At 37.0% G+C, this 21,308-nt stretch overlaps 1 protein-coding gene across 2 annotated transcripts; it reads right to left on the bottom strand.

Moving 5' to 3' along the window:
- Window positions 1-7,260: 7,260 nt before the first annotated feature.
- On the bottom strand, window positions 7,261-20,971 carry LOC149792460 (diamine oxidase [copper-containing]-like). 2 transcript variants are annotated; one of them, XM_089971043.1, is made up of 4 exons: window positions 20,712-20,971; window positions 14,750-15,624; window positions 9,353-10,587; window positions 7,261-7,993 (listed from the first exon to the last, which is right to left on the bottom strand). In XM_089971043.1, exons 2-4 carry the CDS (start codon window positions 15,601-15,603, stop codon window positions 7,590-7,592), a joined length of 2,493 nt encoding a protein of 830 aa, XP_089827169.1. In that variant the 5' UTR covers window positions 15,604-15,624; window positions 20,712-20,971; the 3' UTR covers window positions 7,261-7,589. The 2 variants fall into 2 exon arrangements, with proteins under 2 accessions (XP_089827169.1, XP_089827170.1); XM_089971044.1 differs by lacking the exon at window positions 20,712-20,971 and adding an exon at window positions 16,792-16,918.
- Window positions 20,972-21,308: the final 337 nt, after the last annotated feature.

The raw sequence follows: 21,308 nt of genomic DNA, 5'->3' as shown, positions 1-21,308 counted from the left end.
TGCTTTTTCTCCCTTTTCCTACATTTACTCTTTGACATAACAGTTTTGTAAAAAAAAAAATAATTGTATTGTGATGTTAAGTTTTCTATAACCTATTTCTCAGTAGTAATCAAAACTATTTCGGATGATGGGAATTGGTATTGCAAGAGAGACAACAGTAGTAAGGTGGGGTACATTAGCGTCAATGGGAATTAGCATTACAGAGACCCCTGGGTCAGATTAGCGTCAAGGGAAATTTAACATGGAGAAAAATCGTGGGTCAGATTAGCGTCAAGGGAAATTAACATGGAGAAAAATCGTGGGACGGTTTAGCGCCAAAGGAATTTAAACAGGGTGGGACTTTATAGCGTCAAGGGAAATTGAACATGGGAATAGAGTGTGGGTCTGTCTAGGGACTAGGGGAATTTAACATATGGAAATTGAACATGGTGGGTCTGTATAGCGTCAAGGGGAATTGAACATGGTGGGATTGTCTAGGGACAATGATGGTAGAGGGTCAAACACAACAGAGACAGAAACATACATACACTAGTACAAGCGTGAGATTTATATATAAAGCATTACCAAGACCTGAAATCTTGCTGGGGTGTTCAAAAATTTGCATAATTGTAATGATGCTATAAATAGCTATAATCAAGGAAATGCACAACGACAAAATGGATGTGACTAAAAGTAACGCTAAAATGACGAAATTGTCCCAGAATTTAAAGGAAAATAAACATATCCCCGAAAATTAAGTTGCAATGGTTTAGACTAAAATGGATAAAATTAGTAACTACTTACAATATCAACTTCTGTGACGATCGTGAATAAATACCTATGTATCTATAATCAGCTGAAATTCCTATGAAATCCCACTATCTATTTATAGCTCCAACTTGTGGGTTTTTCCTTTGGAAAATCCCACTATCTTTTTATAGCCTCAGCTTGAGTGACGTTCCTGTTTATGAATTCCAGTATATGTATAGCTACAAAATGTGGAAATCCCCAAGTCGATATTTATAGTCTCAAAATTTCCAGCGTCAGTGACGTCACTGTACTGAACACTAGGGATAAACGGCAACAGTGTTGCAAGTGGCTGACCTGAATACGCGCTACTGTAGGTAGGTGGGTAGAGTGTATCTGATAGGGATAAAGTGAGTTTTATAGGGACAAACAGAGACCAATACACACACACACACACACACACACAGAGGGAAGAGGAAAAAGAAACCCCAAAATATACTATCCACACTCGGGAGGAAGAAAAAAAAACAACCAAATATACGATCTACACAACGTACGCGAACAAACACACACACACACACACACACAACATACGCGCGCAGACTCACACACATACACACACACAGGGAAGAGGAAAAAACAAACCCCAAATATACTATCCACACTCGGAGGAAGAAAAAAAACAACCAAATATACGATCTACACAACGTACGCGAACAAACACACACACACACACACACACACACACAACATACGCGCGCAGACTCACACACACACACACACACACACAGGGAAGAGGAAAAAACAAACCCCAAATACACTATCAACACAGAAGGGAGATAATACAAAACCCAAATAAACTATCCACACAAACATACGCGTACGCATACAAACCCCAAATACACTATCAACACAGAAGGGAGATAATACAAAACCCAAATAAACTATCCACACAAACATACGCGTACGCATGCAAACCCCAAATACACTATCAACACAGAAGGGAGATAATACAAACCCCAAATAAACTATCCACACAAACGTACGCGAACGCATACAAACCCCAAATATACTATCCACACAACGTCGCTAACGCATACAAACCGCAAATATACTATCCACACTCGGGAGGAAGAAGAAGAAAAACAACCAAATATGCGATCTACACAACGTACGCGAACACACACACACACACACACACACACACACACGCACACCACAGAGGGAAGAAGAAGAAAACCATTATACACTATCCACACGCAGTGAAGAAATAACCCTTTATATATATGCTATCAACAGAGAGTGAAGAAAATAACCCATTATATTCCATCAACACAGAGTGAAGAAGAAAAAGTTTTTTGAAAGCACCTAAGCCCTCACCTGCAATGACCAACTCTGCCAAACACCTACACCCCACCCACCCCCACTCCCAACACTACAAAACCCATTTAACCCGTTATTTTATGGCATCAGTGTGTGATTTAGGAAACATCAAGACACAAAATGATGGACGAATAGACTGACTATTGTTTACGGACTTGCATGCCTAAAGAGCGTGCGTGAAGGAAAACATCCTTCCATTTCAATTCTAACTAAAACATGATCCAGAAGGATAGAGAGAGGTGAAAGAGCACAATTTCATAAAGTGTGAGTAAAAACAAAACACGCCATCCTTATTATACAATGTCAAGACCAAGAGACACTTACGTTTTCTTTCTGGTCAATTCTTTTTTAGAAGGTAGTATGAAATTTCACATCAGGGCCAACGCATCGGCTCACATTGTCAATTTTTCCATTTCCATGTTTTCACTGGCACAAGTTCTTCATCATCTTCAATTTCTTCTTCTTCTGAATCCCTCTTCTCTGTTTCGTCTTGTTTTTGTTTCTTCTCTTTTCTCGTAGGGCACTCTGAATTCCAGTGTCCTTTCTCCTGACAACGATATTAGGTATCTTGACTTTTGTCTCTCTTTCTTAGAAGAAGCAGGTATTCTGGAGACAAATACCCATTTACCTTTGCAGATATAGCAAACTTCATTAGCACTTACACACTTTCGTATGACTCTCATCAAATCAACGACCAAAAGAGTAAGTTTTGTTGCCACTTTCGCATGTGAATTATGCTTTCGTATGACTTTTAGCAAATATTTGACCAGCAGGTCGATCTGTGCTGACTCTTCCATCTTCTTGATCGTTTGAGAGCGGAATGAATACTCTGACGCTAAGACACTCTCCTTATATACATGGACCTGCTGCGTATGAAACCTAGTCAAATGTAATTTTGCAATAAGATGAAACGATTTCATTGAGGAAGTAAAAAGCAATGATGTACCGTATCGCCTCACACAAAACCTGAAGTTTTAGTTCAAATCCGTGTCAGCGATTTCGAAGACAACATAACTGAGCTTTAATCAATGCTCTCCAGTTATGCCACAAAACCACAAGTCCTGATTCACGCCAAAAGAAATTTCGTTCGGTCCATAAAAAATAGTATCACATCTGAGAAACGCAAAAACGAACTTCCAGAAAACTGAGAACGACGGCTTACACCTACAACGTAAATGTGTGAGTTCAAGTAGTGCGTAAAACTTAGTCAAATTAGATTTTTATAGTCCAGACGAAACGATCTCTTTTCGAACAAGAAAGCAGACACCAAGCGACAATGGCGATCCGTGTCACACAACACTTTTCAAAATGTATATTATCAGAGGTTTGTTCTAGCGATCTGCACGGTTAAATTAAATGTTGATGTATTTTGCAATAAGACGGACACAATTTCCATGGGATCGCCCATGGTACGATTGTTCGTGCATTAGTTTAATTTTTAAAAATATTTTTTTATATAAATCGCCTATAGGATAGACCCAGTAAAGCATGGCCATTCTCGTCACTGTCTGAATAGCTACTCAAGTCAATTCGAAGCGAACGCGGTAAGAAAATAAGTATAGCCAATGAAATGACTTACAACGGGTGATGCATTGTTTTGTTCTAGGGCTGTGTGGCATAATAATCCCTATGTTCTTGCGTTGTTACCATTACAGTGCAGACAGACTGAAATGTGAACTTACAAGCCCTCTTTGTGTGTGTTGTACCATTTCCTCTTACCACATCAAAATACTGAGCGTCACAGTATTGGTTCGCGTTTTCAAGCCGACCATTTTTTTATATCTCACTTAAACATTTCGACATAAACACTCACATCGGTAGAGTCAGAACAGACGTGTTACAGTATTGAGGGGCATGTTATCTTTTCTTTTTCAAACTAATAAATTTGGGGTTTGTATGAAGTAAAGAACCGAAAGTACAGTGAAACTCAAGGATGATGACCCAATCTGTCTGTCTATTGATGCGTGTATTTACTTAAGAAGAAATATGACCTCTAAAACACAAAAAGATACGGCAAGCATGATTAGATTAAACACAACGATGTTTTCCTTCACGCCCGTGTAATTTAGAGTTTCAATCGTCTTTGAAGACAAACTTGGTCTCCTTTTGTAGGGCTTGAAATAATAAAAAAAACTGAAAAATCTTAAGCACTTTGCTATAGATAATTTCATCAACAGACCAAACAACATAAATACCGTTACAACAATAGAAAGCCTTAAATCTTCTATCAAAAAGAAATGCATGAAAAAAATTAAAGATTAACGATAACTAACCAATGAAACCGAATTTAACAAAGGCAATGACATGTGAAGAAATGCCTCTCACTTTGGAAAGGTAGGCGAATGTACTCTGTCATGCACCGTCAACTTGAAAAAAATTATAAACAGAGAGAAACCTGAATTCAAAATTCAGTTGTTTCTTTTTCTTCAAAATTATTTCGTTTCTTTTTTCTTATTTTTTTTTTTTTTTTTTTGGAACAAATCTAAGCACTAATATAGAGTGGAAAAGGGAAAATGCACATACAAGCTTTGATATTTCTGAAATAAGGAGGGGATATTCCTAACGTTCATAACCACCTATATATGCTTGGACTTGTCTGTGACTTATCCACAAAACAAGATATACATATTTCTGGTCAAGCTGCAAGTGTGTGCGTGTTTTTGAAAATGGTAAAAATTGGATATACAATTTTCTCGTGACACTTATAAAGTGAAGAGTCTGTGCAAGTGTCAAAAGCCAAAGTCATATAAGTTTTGTATTTTGTACGGCTTGTAAAGATTTCTACTTTAGAAAATGTGAAGTATCACAAGTTATTATCACAAACAGAAGTGGAACATAGGGGCTTGCAAGAAAGAAAATAACCCAGACAGTTGGTGTCATCAAGAGTGCTAGAGACGGTACCCGAACTTGCTTGCCTGCTTACTTGAATTAAAGTGATTTTCGCTCTAATGGAGCATGTATCACTGGTTTAATAACGCACCGCGTGATTTTTAATTACTCCTGGGGAAGGAAAGAGAGCCTCATCCCCCCAGGCTTTTATGTACTCACAGACTATTTTTAAATTTAGCCACTCAGGTGTAGGACTAACTAGTCCTTAACAACCTGACTGAAAGACTTTAAACATGAGTGGGAATTGTCTCACCACACACTCATTTTTCTGTCCGAGCGTGGTAAAGGAGGAAAAAGGTGCTCAGCAAGACAGCCATGGATGTTAAGTACTCACCAAAACGCTAGCCCGTACTTATTTCAAATCAAGTCCCGTTTTTGCTAATGGACAATAAAAGGTACCAATAATGTGTTAACCACCTGTGCAATTAGTTCAAATCTAACGAGTCTGTTAAATTTCCTACTTCCTAACATATCTGTCTAATATTAGTACTTAGTGTACATAAAAATAGCCATACTGATCTTATTTTAAATTATTATGTCTAAGCGACATATACCAGTTTGGTCACTGTTAGGTTTAAAAAGTTAAGTTTGTTGTGGTGTTCCAATGGGTCAAGTTTGTTTCGAGAATAGTTTAGTCAAGGAGGGATACCAAGCCAAATATGGTTCCCTATTTAATAAAAAGCAATCTTTTGGAGCCCTAAAAAAAGTCTGTTTTTTCTGTTAGAAGGTAACACGTCTCTCTTTTGCTTTCACGTTCTTTCCCGCACTCCTAGTCTCATGATTCTTGATATCAGGAAATGCGTAGCCATGATGGGCGGTAATGTAAGCAGCGGTTTCTACCAGTTGACTGAGGGGGTATCCAGTGTAGGCTTGTCTGTCGAATTGGGGAAGAACTCTGACCCCTAATCCCCATTGAGAAGGTCTTGGTTTAAAGGTGTCTAGAGATCTGTAGGCAACGTATTGTATGGCTTAATAAACTGCCCTGCTATGTTGACGTCATACAATGCTTGATCTAGCCCCATTTCGGTGTACTTCTCAACGAGGGTCAGCGTCCCCCTCCTCCTCAACCGCCTCAATTTCCTCTTCTGGTTCTGATACTAATTCTTCAGTTGAGGTAGATAGTTTCAAATCCGCTGCTATGGTGTCTGTCGCTGTTATTGTTGTTGTGGTTGTTCTTTCAGCTGAGATTGCCTGTAGTATCGGAGTGAGAAAAGAACGTAGTGCCTCCGATAATTACATTTGAGTTTGCCATACCGTTTGTGTAACATAATTGGACCTTTGTTTTGCCACCACTCTTTCCGGGACGGGTTGTTTGTTAGGTATAGTCGGCTGTTGACTAGCTGTTATTTGTGTTCTCGAGGTGGGTGGAGTGCTAACTGGCTAGGTCTGCATTTCTTGCTCCCGCTGCTGTTGCGTATATTTCTTCCCTCCACACCGAGTTCTGGACCTAATTCTTTAAATTTCGTTGTACCCGAACTTACATTATCCATATTATCACCAACAAAAGAAAACAAAACGCACAGACCTAAAAGAAACACTCATTCACTTTTTACAGAACATTACTATTTTTAAAATTTTGATAAGCGACGGAAACGAACAACTTAGAGTCACACTTTCTAACCAAGATAAAGAAATCATGTGCTGATAGACTCACTTCTGTATTTTTTCTTCTAATTGACTAACGTATCATAGGCAATGGAATGTGATTTCTTTTCGAGAGTATGGGGTAGCCCTGAAATTTTTTTTTGGGAAGTTGAAGCTATGGCGATCGCTTAGGTTATAAGATGACGGCCTCCTCTGACGACAGGCTTTCTCACAGGATAAGGTCTGCTTCTTCGGAAAGAGAAGAAGAACTCTTTGGTGTCGATAAAACTGTTAACAAAGCCTCTGCCAGGTTCATGCTGCTGCTGCGGTTGCTGCTCTCTCTGCTGTTTATGAAGTCTGTACTTCTCCGTCCATTCTTCTTTCTCCTTCTTGAATTCCTCCTTGAAGAGCTCTTCTTTCAGGTCTTCGGTGACTTTCAACATTATGATATTGTCTATCTCTTCAGGTCTCGGTATCAGACTTGTCATGACCCTATGCAAATTCACATAGGCTTCGTTCAACTTGGCTTATCTTGAGCACATCTTCGTAGGAAGATGAGTCGACAATGGATGGACAGACTGGAGACACAACACAACACAACATTTTTGAATTCGACAATGGATGGACAGACTGGAGACACAACACAACACAACATGACTGATTGTAATTGTTTGGAACGATTTATTGTAATTTCTTTATTAGAACTTGTCGGAGACACATGCTTCTTTAAACGCATTTTCCCCCAAAGTGACCCTCAAAATTATAGCAGCCCCAACGAGTACAGCGCCTAAAAAGAAACAAAATCTGACGGGTTCAAAACTATGCTACATTGCTCAAAGAATAAGGGACAAATTCCACATTTTTTTTATAAAAAAATTTCTTCTTCTGCTTGTCGCTGTTTTGTGCCTTGTATTTATTTATATCAGATACTTAATTTGATAAGTTTCAAATGGACTGGACTTCATCATGTGTATAGCTTCATGAATTTGTTCAGAAAAGTATCTTCACTATTTCGTATTCGGCTCTACGCATGCGTCACCAACAGGCTCGTGCTCCACATTCGTGCCGTCTTGCCCCTCATAGTACTGCGGCATGTCAAATGTAGCAGTCTTGTCGAAAAAGTTAAATGGCTTCAGGAGGAAGCCGCTCTCCACGCGTGCCGTCATTGGAATATCCTCGGAAGAAGGGACGTGAAGGAATCCCACAGTAACCCAGTTAACGATATCCTCGTTTACAATGGACTCATTATTCAGCATAAGGTCAAGGTAACCTTTGGGTTTGTCCATCCGGTTTATGTCGTAGATCGAGCTCAGATAAGGTTCATCCTCTTTCCGCTTAGTGACAGTCACGTGGTATTTGGTGAAGGACAGGGCTTTCATGGCAGGATGAGTGTCTGGAAGAGATTGGGCTCCTGAAAAAAAGTTAACATTTAAATTGGAGACAGTTATTTATGGTGTTTATGTTCATACGCTTTTCTATATTGTATGCGATCCTTCCAAAACTTAATGGTGTCTCATATTCTAATGCGCTTCTTAGTAAAATGTAACCTTTGATATGAAAGGTATTCCTAAGAGAGATGATAGAGAGGATCATTTTTTTCCGTCTCTTACAACTGTATCGTTTGTGATATAAAGAACTTTGTGAAGGGGCTGAGGAAAGAAACGATACCTCTTTATGTATGTCTGTCTGTAAGTATGTATGTATGTCAGTCCAGTGTCTGCTTCGTGAATAGACATATTAAAGACCTGATTTTCTCTCAGCTAAAATTAGAATGGTATGTTTATGAGAATAAGAACTGCAGAGGATCTTTTCCCTTTCAAAAAGGCAAATAAATGTTCCGATATCATGTAGAATTTTGACTCTGAAGCAGAAAAAAAATCATAGGCTTGTTTGTTTATTCCATTATGTCGCCCCATAAAACTCAATTTGTCGTGCCAAAAGTAAAAACACGTTTGAATCAAAACATCCAATTTAAAAGAAAATCTCGTTAAACATATTAAGACTGTAGGCAATGATACAGCCCAACTTTGCAAGGAAGTGTATCGCTACCAAAATGTCAAACAAGCAAATAATCGTTGTCTGAAAATTGCTATTTGAACTAAATATATTAATTAAACGATAACATATTCATCGGAAAATATGAGTTCAACATAATCAGCTGGTGTGTTTTGCTTTTTCATTTTGTTTTGTTTCTGTTTTAAAGACTACAACCTGAAAAACAATGTAGAAAATAAATCAGCTATGAAAGGTATAATCATAAACACGTGTGACTCCTAATTAACTTTTAACAAAAAATAACCAAACTTTCATAATACATCAATTAGTGATGTAAATGAACTTTCAGAGTATATATGTTTTATAATTTCATACACGTACGCTACCATATATCTACTGAAATATACACCTTAATAATTTCATCACTGTTTAATTCAGAGATGACTGGTCTGTTTTATATAAATACAATATATGAATGAAACTACAGGAAGACATGCATGACAATACTGCAAATAGCGTCTGAGACACCTTATCCTGGTAACATAATTACCTTGAGTCACGTTATTAAAATACTAAAGATTTGGCAATTTTTTGACCTATCGTTTTTCCTTTGGATACAAATATGTAAGTGAACATTTTAATTTTTATACTTTGTCCTTGCGTTTCTCTCTTCGAACAAAATTATACAGCCCTTTTTAGTGTCTGAAATGTTGCAAAGAAGTATGCATGAAAGTGCTTTCAGAAACATTTTAATTCTGAGAACAAGAGTTCTTACCTGTGGCAAGAGGGGCTATTTGGTAGCCCCTTTTCACACCCCATTTGTTCTTCTTGTTTTCGTTGATTATAACGAACATTTTTTGGTGATCATAGTCGAGTCGAAAGCCCGCCTCTTCTTTCTTTGTTTCGTATTCCACGTACCTGGTCTGATTGTAGATAAAATATGGAGGGACCTGCATGATATTTGACTGGGTCCTTAAGGCGTCCAATATGTCACCAGCCTTCCAGTGAACCACTTCAAAGGAATTATTGGAGTCAATGACATCCATGTCCACCTTAAATCCAAACATATGATCGTGAATGGGTCCTGTCTGATACTCAAACACCCGGTAACCAAACGCATCTCTTGTTTTGTCTCCACTGGCATGGGGGTTATGCTCATCCCAAAAACTTGCCTGGATGTATCCTGATGCTTTTGCCATGGTGTATATTTTGCCGTCAAGGTAAAACTGAAATTCCAGAATGTAGTCATAGTTGCCAACGACAATGGGTACGCGTACAACGAGATGTCTATTCCGTATTCCACCATTAAAGCGTGGGCTAACATGGCGCCATAAAACTTCCTGTCCATCTGCCTCGAAGACACATATAGCCTCCATGTCAAACGCTTTTTGGGAATATGAATCCCAGTATGATGTATTGAGCACAGCAGCGTAACGTGGACAGTCGACGTCAGGAAGTATTTTAGTGCTTGATACACCTCCCATGATGCCATACGTTGCATCCATGTAGATAATGCCGTTTTGGCCGGATGCGTCCATTGCATATTCTAGAGCAATATCATTCACTGCAAGCTCATAAGCGATTCGGTTGCCTTTAAACCTGATGTCAAAAAGGGCCGGACCCTTAAGCTGGCCCCCACTGATATGGAAGCTCCAGTCCATCCATTTGACTTTGGTACCGCTAATGCTGAATCGAGGTCCCTTTGGCATGTAGGCCCTGGCGCCCGGTTGGTCAGCATATTCCCTAAGAGGCAAAGAATAATCTCTTTCAGGAAACAGGTTTCTTTGTAAACTTCTGCGATAACCTGCAGGAAGCCTGACATTCCGGATAGTGTTATTTTTGTATGCATCCACAAGATTCTGTACGGTACGGTACGGGCCCTGGTTAAGATAATAATAGGAGTGAGAATACCAGTCTGACACGTTTTTTCCTGGATTATGAACGGTGCCAGTCAAAGGAAGAAGGTTGATGACATCTAGCTCTTCAAGCGCTGGGAAGCCGATGACAAATCTGCAAAGGAGATTACAAAATGTATGCATCTATGTTACACAATATAGCAAATACACACACAGCAAACACAAACTATAGGTAATCTCAGGCAAAGATCACAAAATTAACAGGAGAAGGGAATTAGCCTTCAACAAAGGTCTCTGGTCGGATGAACAACCCCATTAAATAGAAGAACTAGCCTGGGTTCCCCAACATTCAACTACATATCTCAATAATATTGTATTCCAAATTAGTCTTGCTTAAGCACAAAACACGGCAGAATATATGTGTTACACTAATACAAAAATATATTTATTTCGGCAAATGGGGGTGGGTGGGCGGCACCTGTCTCCAAAAAGAGCATAAAGATTACTTACGATGTTAAGATGTCATATAAATATTGAGATATGTTGTAGAAAACCTTTATTCTTTGAAAATTTTTATTTTAATAAGAGTAATGATTGAGCAAGAGTTCATTAGACAGTCTTCTTCTAGCGCATTAGTGAATAAATTGCTGATGCGAAAACACTGGTGAAAGTAAAATATATTGGAAGCAGTTCTTTTGTAAGACTTTGACCATGCCAAAGAGAATAAGCAATCACGTTTTTCGGCGCGAGACACCTTTATTCCGAAGTGCACTCACTTCGCAACTACAGAGCCCATATATGAGTTATCTACATTAAAATTTTAGAGTTTATGAGTCATACTGAACAAAGAATTGAAGGAAGGTCCGACATTGCGTCAGTCCACAGTTCTTATATAACTGTTATGTAATTAAATATTTTCAGTTGCAATAAACTTGATTCTTATGTAACTGTTATGTAATTAAATATTTTCAGTTGCAATAAACTTGGCGTTTAAATAATAGACTTGATATATTACTACCAGCTGAACATAACCTATTTAGCTGCTTAACGTTTCATCAAATATAGCAGATAGCTCAAAACGTGAACCTGAATACAGAATCAATTCGCATTTTTAATTTTTATTCTCTTGTGTTGATCTTTGAACAAGTGAACTTGGTATGGCACGTGCCATCCGGTCAGTAACGATTACTTATTTGATACAGTTCAATTCCAATATCTAACGTTCAGGGCAACATTTCTAACGTTCAGGGCAACATTACGAACGAACAAGAGAAAAGACATTTACATTCACGGACGGATGGATAAAGGAAATACTACTTACTATTCCGCTTCTCGATGAGACTTAAAGATTATAAAAGAAGAAATATCTGTCAGATTATATATAATATATGGCAATAATACACAAATCCATTTTCCCGACTCCAAGGACAAGCTCAAATTCGATTTGGGCGAGCCCACATTTTCAAGGCACAAACACGAGAGCCAGTCCATACAATTGAGAAAGTGATACAAGATATGCGAAATTGTAATAAATGTTGATGTTTAGGTAAAACAGGGTAACTCTATGAGAGCTTATTTACCGGCAATTGATCTTGATTAGTTCCTAATGCTTTATGTTCTGTAAGTTTTATATCCTGCGATCTCGGCAAAATATATGCATCAACACCTTTATTTTGGCGTTTATATGTAGTTCATTCTTCTTCTATATAACATCCTACAGTTTCTTTCATCGTCTGTATGTTCCATTTCCATCTTGTAGTCAATGCCAAGGTCGGTCTAGCTTTTTCTCTCTCAAAACACGTGATCATAAGAATCTTTACTATTTAAAGCATGTTTTGACAAATAAGGTATACTTATTTATATTTTACCTTATATGTTAAATTGTAATCGTATTATTTTGTACGTATGAGGGATTGGTCTACTTCAAATTCTAGGTTTGCCTATTGAAGTTTGTTCGAGATTTTCAAAGAAGGCTGGCATACATATCGCCTTTTATATGGCAAGCAGTGTTAACTGCTGAAATTTACAACTCGTAAGAATTTTCGAAAAGGTGTGTTTCAGGAAATCAACGGTACTCGTTTCTACGATTAATTACCAGGTGGCGGCTGTTGTGGTGGACAGGCTTGGGTTTCGATCAGACTTGTTGGGCTCTAGCGTTGTGCAAGTACAGACATGTTTTCGATATATTTAGCCTTACTTGTTCTGATAGCAAACTCTTCTGTTCGAACTTATTATCGTTGCTATATGAATCACTTTGACACGATGATAAGTCCAAACAAGCACGCATCATCTCCAGATAAATGCTGTTGGTACCACGTGATATAGCGTGGTTCAAGGTCAAGTGGGAAGGTCTACTTCACACATTTGTTCCGATTATCGACTTGCTAGAGCATCAATCACTTTCAATAAAACGACCAAATACTCGATTACGATTTATATTATTGATCGTCTCTGAAACTCAGTTTTACATTATTGACGCAGCAAAATACTCCAAGTTTTAGTAAGACATAAAGAGGACAAAGTATTCGATCACTGATCGATCATCGTTTCGAAATAATAATGGCGATTCTTCCTTTGAATACGGCCGGAAAGCATATAAATTTATCAGTTCAAAGTTTTTTAAATTTCCTTTTATATTTAATTTTCTTTACTTTTTTCTTCGTTTTACTTTTAACTGTGTATAATCAATTGCGTAGGCACGTAGTCCTGTGATCGATTACTGCTGCCAGTGTTGTGATATGCTATTTTTGAACACGTGAAGTCCTTGTCTTCATATGGAAATAGTTTCGTCATTTCATGTTGAACATTTTAAAATAAAGTACACCATTTATTTTCATTTGTGTAAGATTTACTTGTGACGTTTAGAGTGCAACGACATAAAATCAATAGGTGTGATCATGTTAAATTGCTTTATACATAATTTAATATAATAAATCTATACGTACAACATAAAATGGGATTAAAAAGCATGAATTGTACATTGCAAAAACGTAGCATAACTAGTAAGTACTTTCACAAGTTCTCCGTTACAATCAGCCATCTTTTTCTAGTGTTCCGTTACTATTCAGAAGATGTTTAGACATAGTCACCAACATGTTTTTAACCAAAACTGCACAAACGTTTTGCTCTTCATCGATTTCTTATTAAAATCCTAAACTGAAGTTATGGAACTAATTTCTTCCACATCAGAGGAGTTCCAACATGTCATTCACTTTAAACAGACACACAGAAGAAACCGCGTGGACACATTCTGATGTGTAATATCTTCTGGTCAAGTTTTCATACGACGTCTCACGTAGATTTATTTGCAGTCTATGATGATATAATTGCATTGAATTTACGTTTTGAAATAAGCTGGTTCTTTGGTGGATTAACGTTGAGATACCGATATTAAATTTGATCTGTTAAAGTCATTTTCATTTGCTTAAGTCGTCGGACTAAAATCGGGATCCGTTATCTACTTTTTCTATCGACTGACACTGAGTGTAGATTCGGCTGCCCTAAACAAAACTTACCATGCACCGCTTTCCACAACCATCACAGCGGGTCAAGCGACATAATTATTGTCATACTTATGTTTACAAAATTCCCAAATAGACAAACTGACTTGGAATTTTAGTTTAAGTTGTTGGTTCTGTCTAGCAGCCGTACTAATTCTTCACTTTTGAAGGCAAACCGTTCACAGTTAGTTTTTCTACGTCTGTTCCGACATGGATATCGTAGATTCTGTGTACTGCTTTTTGAAAATTTGGAAATGGGGAAGAGTAGCCTATCTACGTTGATGATTGTCGGAAGTTTTACATTTCACATGTGTTCAAGAACAACTCTCAGTTCCAGTAGATACTATATTTGAAAGGTCTGAGCCACAATGAATCCTAAATTACAACAGCTGTTTAAAGTTTCAAGCGATACAAACAAATTATCTACAATTTTAAACAAAAATTGCGAAAAACCTCACAAAAGGGACCTTCTTGGACATCTGATTGTACATTAAAGATAGGACACCTCAATACAAGATGGTGCAATAAAGATAGGACGCCTCAATACAAGATGGTACAAGAAAGATAGGACGCCTCAATACAAGATGGTACAATAAAGATAGGACGCCTCAGTACAAGATGGTACATGTTAGTTATGGCACAGCATCCAGCTATCAAATTGTCATTGTAGGATACAGAGAAGGTTACTTAAGAGAAAGACTGATGGTGTTGGCTTAGGTATGTCTTGGGGGGTGATATCCTGAAAATAATAAAAATACTACATTTTGGTCAGTAATTATAAATCATATTTGTACAAAATATAATCTTGCCCCTTACCGTGTTTCCCTCCCCTCAGTCGTCAGACCAGGCGGGCCATTGTAGTAGAAGATGTACAGATCATTGGGGAAAGTGGCATTATCAAAGCTCTCTCTCATCAGGGTTTCCAAGACCTTCATGTCATTGTGGAGAAGATCATCAAGTGCCTTCACCTCCACGCCATCATAGGGCCTGCTGTTGAAGTGAATATCGCCAGGGTTCGTCAGTTGGGTCACTTTAGCTCCAGGATGCCCTAAAGGTCCCACCTTGTACTCCATGATATCAGGTACGTGTTCTGCACCCCTCTGAATGTGTACTTTGGCGTAGCGTTCAGGTTTTGATCCGTTATTGTAAAGATACTTAATGGCGTCTTCCTTTCTTGGTGGAAGCAGATACATGTACAGAATGAAGCTTTCCTCTAAGGACCTTGGTGAATGGTTAACCGTGGTGATGAACTTACCGAGCCATAGAATTTCTGATACTTCCGTCATTTCTTTCACTGTCAAAGGCGCAAATAGACTTGACTCGTAAGGCGTGTTATCCTTTGGATTTCTGTTGGGACATTGTCCTGTATTAGTTATGTGGGCCGTACTAAGTGTTGCACCATCGGTCGTTATTTTTATTTGGGCAGAGGTTGTTATCGATCCACCAGTATCAGCACCAACGCCTTGACTAAACTGGTTTAGACACGAATTATCGTTCTTGTTGCCATGGTAAACGTAAATTCCAATTAAAATCCCGCCTACTAGACCAACGGCAAACACAACTAGCACAAAAAAATGGGAACAATAATTGAAACTCTTCTTCGCTTTTTGTTCATTTTGCTCGTGGTATTTTCTTGAGGAGGAATTTCGACCATTTTCGTTGTCAGCCATTATTTACTTCGTATAAGTAACCTGGAAAATTTTGACAAAGTAAAAGAAAAAGTTCAAAAAAGGAAAGAAAAGTAAATATGAATGTGATGTTACGTCCAAGGTGAAATGTACATTCGTGCTAAAAATGTAACGTAGCTGTCCTCGATTACCATTCTCGACAGTCAAAACGTAAAGGCTTGGCCTGCTCTAGACCAATGACTTTATCACCTGGCCTGCTCCATACCGGTCGGTATATATTGCAAAGAGCAAGAAGTGATAAGATTGATATGAAAATTAATCTGGCACCACAGAAAAGTACATTTTCCCCCAAGATTTAGAGGGCAAAATTTGTACTTGTTTATGTTCAACTTTATGATACTATGATATATAGTATGGTATATTTGGTGTTGAAAGGAGCAGGGACACGAAAATCAATCTTAATAGATAATAATAATACAGACGATGCTATCAAGGTACAATACGATTTAGTTTGGTTATAGTTATTTATCACTGCAATACTGATCCATCATATTATGTCTGTGTTACTTATATAGATGGTACTCAGTTGGTGGTATGTGCACTCGTGTGCAGCAGACACTCACATGACAGCCTAGTAATTATGTATCATGTATCTACACAGTCATTCCGGATTACTATCAAAGAAATCAAGGTATATACAATTAATTATAGAGAATTATAAATATACATCAGACAGAACGGAAAGTGCTATCCCTGGATTCATATCGAAGAATGATCGATAATAGTAGGCAGAAATAATATTTTAGTACAAATAATACTAGAATATGGGCTCGTATGTGCAGGCAAGGCGATGGGTGCCGTTTATCCGATGACATGGGTTTAAATCTCCGTAGAATTATCTTACCTTCATGATAGTATTATTTGTATTAAAATATTAACCCTGCCTACTACTATCAAGTATTCTTCTATAGGAATCCAGGGATAGTACTTTCCGTTCTGTCTGGTGTATATTTATAATTCTGTCTGTCTGTCTGTCTGTCTGTCTGTCTGTCTCTCTCTCTCTCTCTCTCTCTCTCTCTATATATATATATATATATATATATATATATATATATATATATATATATATATATATATATATATATATATATATATGTATGTATGTATGTATATATGCAAAGAGAAGTAATTTGTTGATTTGTTTTGTACGATGCTCAGGGGTTAGAGTACCAGACTGGTGACCAGAAAGGTATGTGTTTGAATCAAGTCCAGACCCTGTTGAATCGGCAGACATGACGTATCCTTAGGCAATGGACTTTATTCGGATTGCCTAGGCTTGATAAAACGGACCATGTTTTGCTGAAAACAAAACAAATATCAGAATAATGCGGTGTCCGGGTAAAAGTTCTTATCTTGTTAATGTTATCTTGTCCCTCCCAGGCAGTAGCTTTAGACTGCGTGATATATAGAGGAGAACGACGTTCATTTAGCAGGTAGAAAGATGAATTATCGAAACATTATGCTGCAAAAAAGAAATGTTTCCACGTCGCGAGTTAAATCGTTTTTTATTTCTACTAAATGATACGTAAACTTTTATTATATATTTTAAGGAACAAACCGCCGATTTTTACATTGGCTTTTTTTTTAAATCACATTATGTGCTAATGCCATTAATAGCCGCACTGCTACATTGATAAAATGAAGATTATGGGCAACAGACTTTTACAAATTTAGTTTTGCATATAATGCTAAAAGCTGTAATTTGTCAAAATAATGACTGTTTTCACACGAAAATAACGATGTTTGGATTACGTTAACACATTTCTTGCGCGGATAGATTCAATGAACTTTAATGGAGTTGGAATCTAGATAGAGCACAGACCTTCAGACTTCGGTGCGTGACCCATTTAAACAAGTGTTGTTAATGACAGTGAGTTTACCCAGAGGGGTTTTGTTTCTTTATTGAGCTATTTCTGCTTTCAGACGCAAGCTTGCAGTCTTGTTCTATACTAGACGTTGCACACTACTTGCGATTGCCACTTGACGTCGATTTGCAATCAACACGAATCTATCCTCCGGTTCTCACCATATCAGACAAGTTCATGATTACGACTGTACTAAAAATCGCTACTTGAACAATTGTACTGTATTTAACAAAGCGCATCTCCATACATACTTGTACCGTTTACCGTTGACTTTAACACGTATACGATATTGTCTCGGTGACGCTTAACTATGAACAGAAACGGATCTTTGAAGTTCTGCCAATAACGACTTGTAAAATTCATTTGAAGAAGAAGAAAAAAACTAGTTTTTACAAATGTTAATACTTGAAGCATAATTTTACTTCTTTGGAATTCCATTATAGGCATTATTGGATGGCACATCGTAATTAATTGCAGTGTGTGTGTGTGTGTGTGTGTGTGTGTGTGTGTTCACCATTAGAGAGTGTGGCGGTTGAAGAGAAAAGGAACATAAAAAGAAGAAAATTAAATGTGCTTAAACATGGTAATATATGTTTGAATGACATACGCCAAAGCAGATATATATTTTAAATGGGAAAATAAAGTATTTCCAAAAGCGATATCGTTGCTGTGGCGATGTCTGTTTTATTCCATTAATACATTTCATTATTTATGCAAGGTTGTGAATTACTAGATTTTCTGAAGTAAATAATTGTATTCATTCACTGGAGTTAAATGCGATACATATTTTGTCACTGCTTCTCATTGGAGGTTGATAGAATTATGACCAAGAAGTCTAGTGGTAAACATGGTTGCCCAAATGCAGACACTTCAGTAGTGTGCCGATATGTTTGTTTTCTTTTATTAAATTCACTTGTATTATGTGGTGTTTTACCACGAATTAGGACGGTGGAATTTGTTACTATTTTGTTTTTCTGAGGGACTGTACACAAAACACAACAGAACATTATCGCTGAGGGACTGTACACAAAACACAACAGAACATTATCGCGCTGGATTAAATCTGCTGCACCAGTCTCTTATATAAATTGCTTGCAAATACCTTTGAATAGAAAATAAAAAGAACAATTTCTTGTACCGATTGAATAATGGATATATTTCATTGCGTGGCTGAAAACCTTCAGTATTTTCACATACTTGAAGAAATATATCCTGTATTAAATCGGAGCATGCAAATATATTCTCTAGATCTCATTATGAAAAATAAAAGTCAGGAATAATCCAAATATAAATTTCGATAAATAAAAATCAAAAAAAAAAAAAATAAATAAACAAATGAATCAGAGGCAATACAAATTGCTGGTTTAAATGTTGCATATGAAAATATTCCAAACGTTATAAATCCATGTAATATTTTCTATTATTAAGCCATAAGTTATTTTGAATTTTTTTTCTTGAATATCGTTCTCATGTTTAAATGAAAAGTTGGTATTAACAAATGGAAGGTAGTAACAAATTAATTCCAAAACAATAAACATTGACCCTATACATTATCATTTACAAAGAATATCATATCCTCTGATAAAATACAGTAGAAATTTCTTTTCAAGAACATGGTTGGCTCTTACATTCTGGAGGGTTCGATCCTTCCTGTAAGACCGGAGAGAAATTTTATCATTATATTAAAACTTGTTCACACGAACCTGTACGTTTCTAACCCTGCTGCAATCTGATTGTTTAAAATGAAGTTTGATTTTTGACGAATTCAACCAGTTTAATTATTTCAGTAAAGGCCAAAGCTTTATAAAACTTTTGGTGAAATCAGTTTCTGATGAAAGAATTTGATCAGCCTTCCTTTTTCTTGTTTGACTTTCATCCTCAGAGAAGAAGCGCCGCTAAATAGATTCTTTGTTTTGAACTTGTCATTAATATTACCAATGTTTAACTAATACAAATATGCATAGCTAAGATATAGATTAAAAATATCCGAATTCCATTTTAATTCCAATTCTGAAGATATGTTTATGTATTCTTTCAAAGTTAAAGAATTTCCGTCCCAGAAAACACTAAACATCGTGTAATTTTCTCTTGTAAATCATTAAAGACAACTTTTAAACCTTCAAAAATTAAATATCAATTTTGTCTTGTGACTTAAAAATCGAAATCACACACACACACACACACACACACACCTGTTGACTAAACACTACCTTTAATTTATCATAATTGTGAATTATGCACGCCAAGTGGTAAGATAACGCATCAGAATGATGCAGCTGCATTGCCTTTTCTGACTGGTTGACCGCTGTAACTGAGTGTTATGTGCACATGAAGCTATTTGTTATCAACAAGGACACTCACGTCAATGGCGGCTACAGTAATATTTCAGATGTTGTTTTCTCTCACTGGTGAAAAGGCCCGATCGTGTTCTGAATAAATTTATGGTTGTCCTATTTACTGTATACTGGTACAGATTTTGGCCCCACCGTGATGACTCATATATCTGTGACATATTGCAAGGAGAATATACGTGTTCTGCTACTTTTAACAAAGTTGTCTAAGGTGTGTTAGGGTTGGGATGACAGCCTTATGTTTGTGAATTTGGTGACATTAGCGGTATTCTACTGTCGCAGATATCATTCAAACTCAATTAGTGACATTATATCCCTCAATAAGCCTCAATAACTTTAACAAATCTTCGAACACAGCGATGTTATCACCTAATAAGCTAATCTTGTTTTGAGGGTAATGAGTCTTTTTATTTTTGTTGTCATTGTTTTCTTTCTTTGTTTTTAATCTGTTAGATCGACGGATTAAAATCTTCCGTCACTAGTAATAGCTAGCGTGAACCATCTACCGCGACACTTGGTCGCAACAATTTAAAAGAAGAAGTCGTGTAAGTGAAAGAAGGAAGAAGAAACAAAATGGTCTACTTTAACTCTACTTATTTTCGCAGTAATTTTATTTTTGCGTTTCCCACACGGATATTTGATACGCAAATGCGTTGACCAGTGGAAACCTTTTGCCTTATTACCAGCAGCTACACAACATGAATAATTCTACAAAATTATTGACTTTTGCGAAATTGTTCAACAGGATGAAAATGCGCTTGAAATCAATTGCACAAAATTAAGAAGACATTAAGCATGTATTTTACGTTAAAAACTGGGTAGAAAAATATGACACGTTTTAAACTGGGTTGATAGATTCGTAAATAGGACCTACCTTGCATCAGGTGTAATCCTTCGGTTGGCTACAAGTGTAATGCGGATTGCAAGGTGTCTGGCGAATTTCTCTGTCCGTATCAAGAAAGTTTGTTCGACTTGAAATGTGGCACGACGTGTTGGAACAGCGACTATGCACACTTACGAGTGGTGTGCGCTTCTAGATAGTGGTAGTAGTCAGTGTAAGATAACAATACAAATCTCTTTGACGACCAAATCATGTTAGTTCCTAGGATATATACGACAGTCGCTACAAAGTCTACAATACCTACTCCATTTAAATTGTGTCTTCACTCTGTCAATAGAGAACGAATTAAAATTCAAAATTAAACTTTTAAGTCACGGCCCAATTACAAGTAAAGAAACGTCTAATTCACTGAATTTTTATGGTGCTTGTGATGAAAGTGTTAATCAGATGGAACTGGATCGTTTGTTCAGAATATATCTCTATACATTTTTATTCTTATTTTGTCATTATCAGTAAACCCTCTTATAAAGATGGTGTACTATAAGAGTCACTTCTAGCCGAAGCAATAGTTAAATGTTTCAATATGTGTACAAATAAAAGAACAATCAAAGGTTTAATTGATAACCAAGG

The sequence above is a fragment of the Sinohyriopsis cumingii genome, chromosome 9, assembly GCF_028554795.1.
Source record: "Sinohyriopsis cumingii isolate HCF-2022 chromosome 9, ASM2855479v2, whole genome shotgun sequence".
NCBI lineage: Eukaryota > Metazoa > Mollusca > Bivalvia > Unionida > Unionidae > Sinohyriopsis > Sinohyriopsis cumingii.
This window is presented reverse-complemented; position numbering and strand designations above follow the sequence as displayed.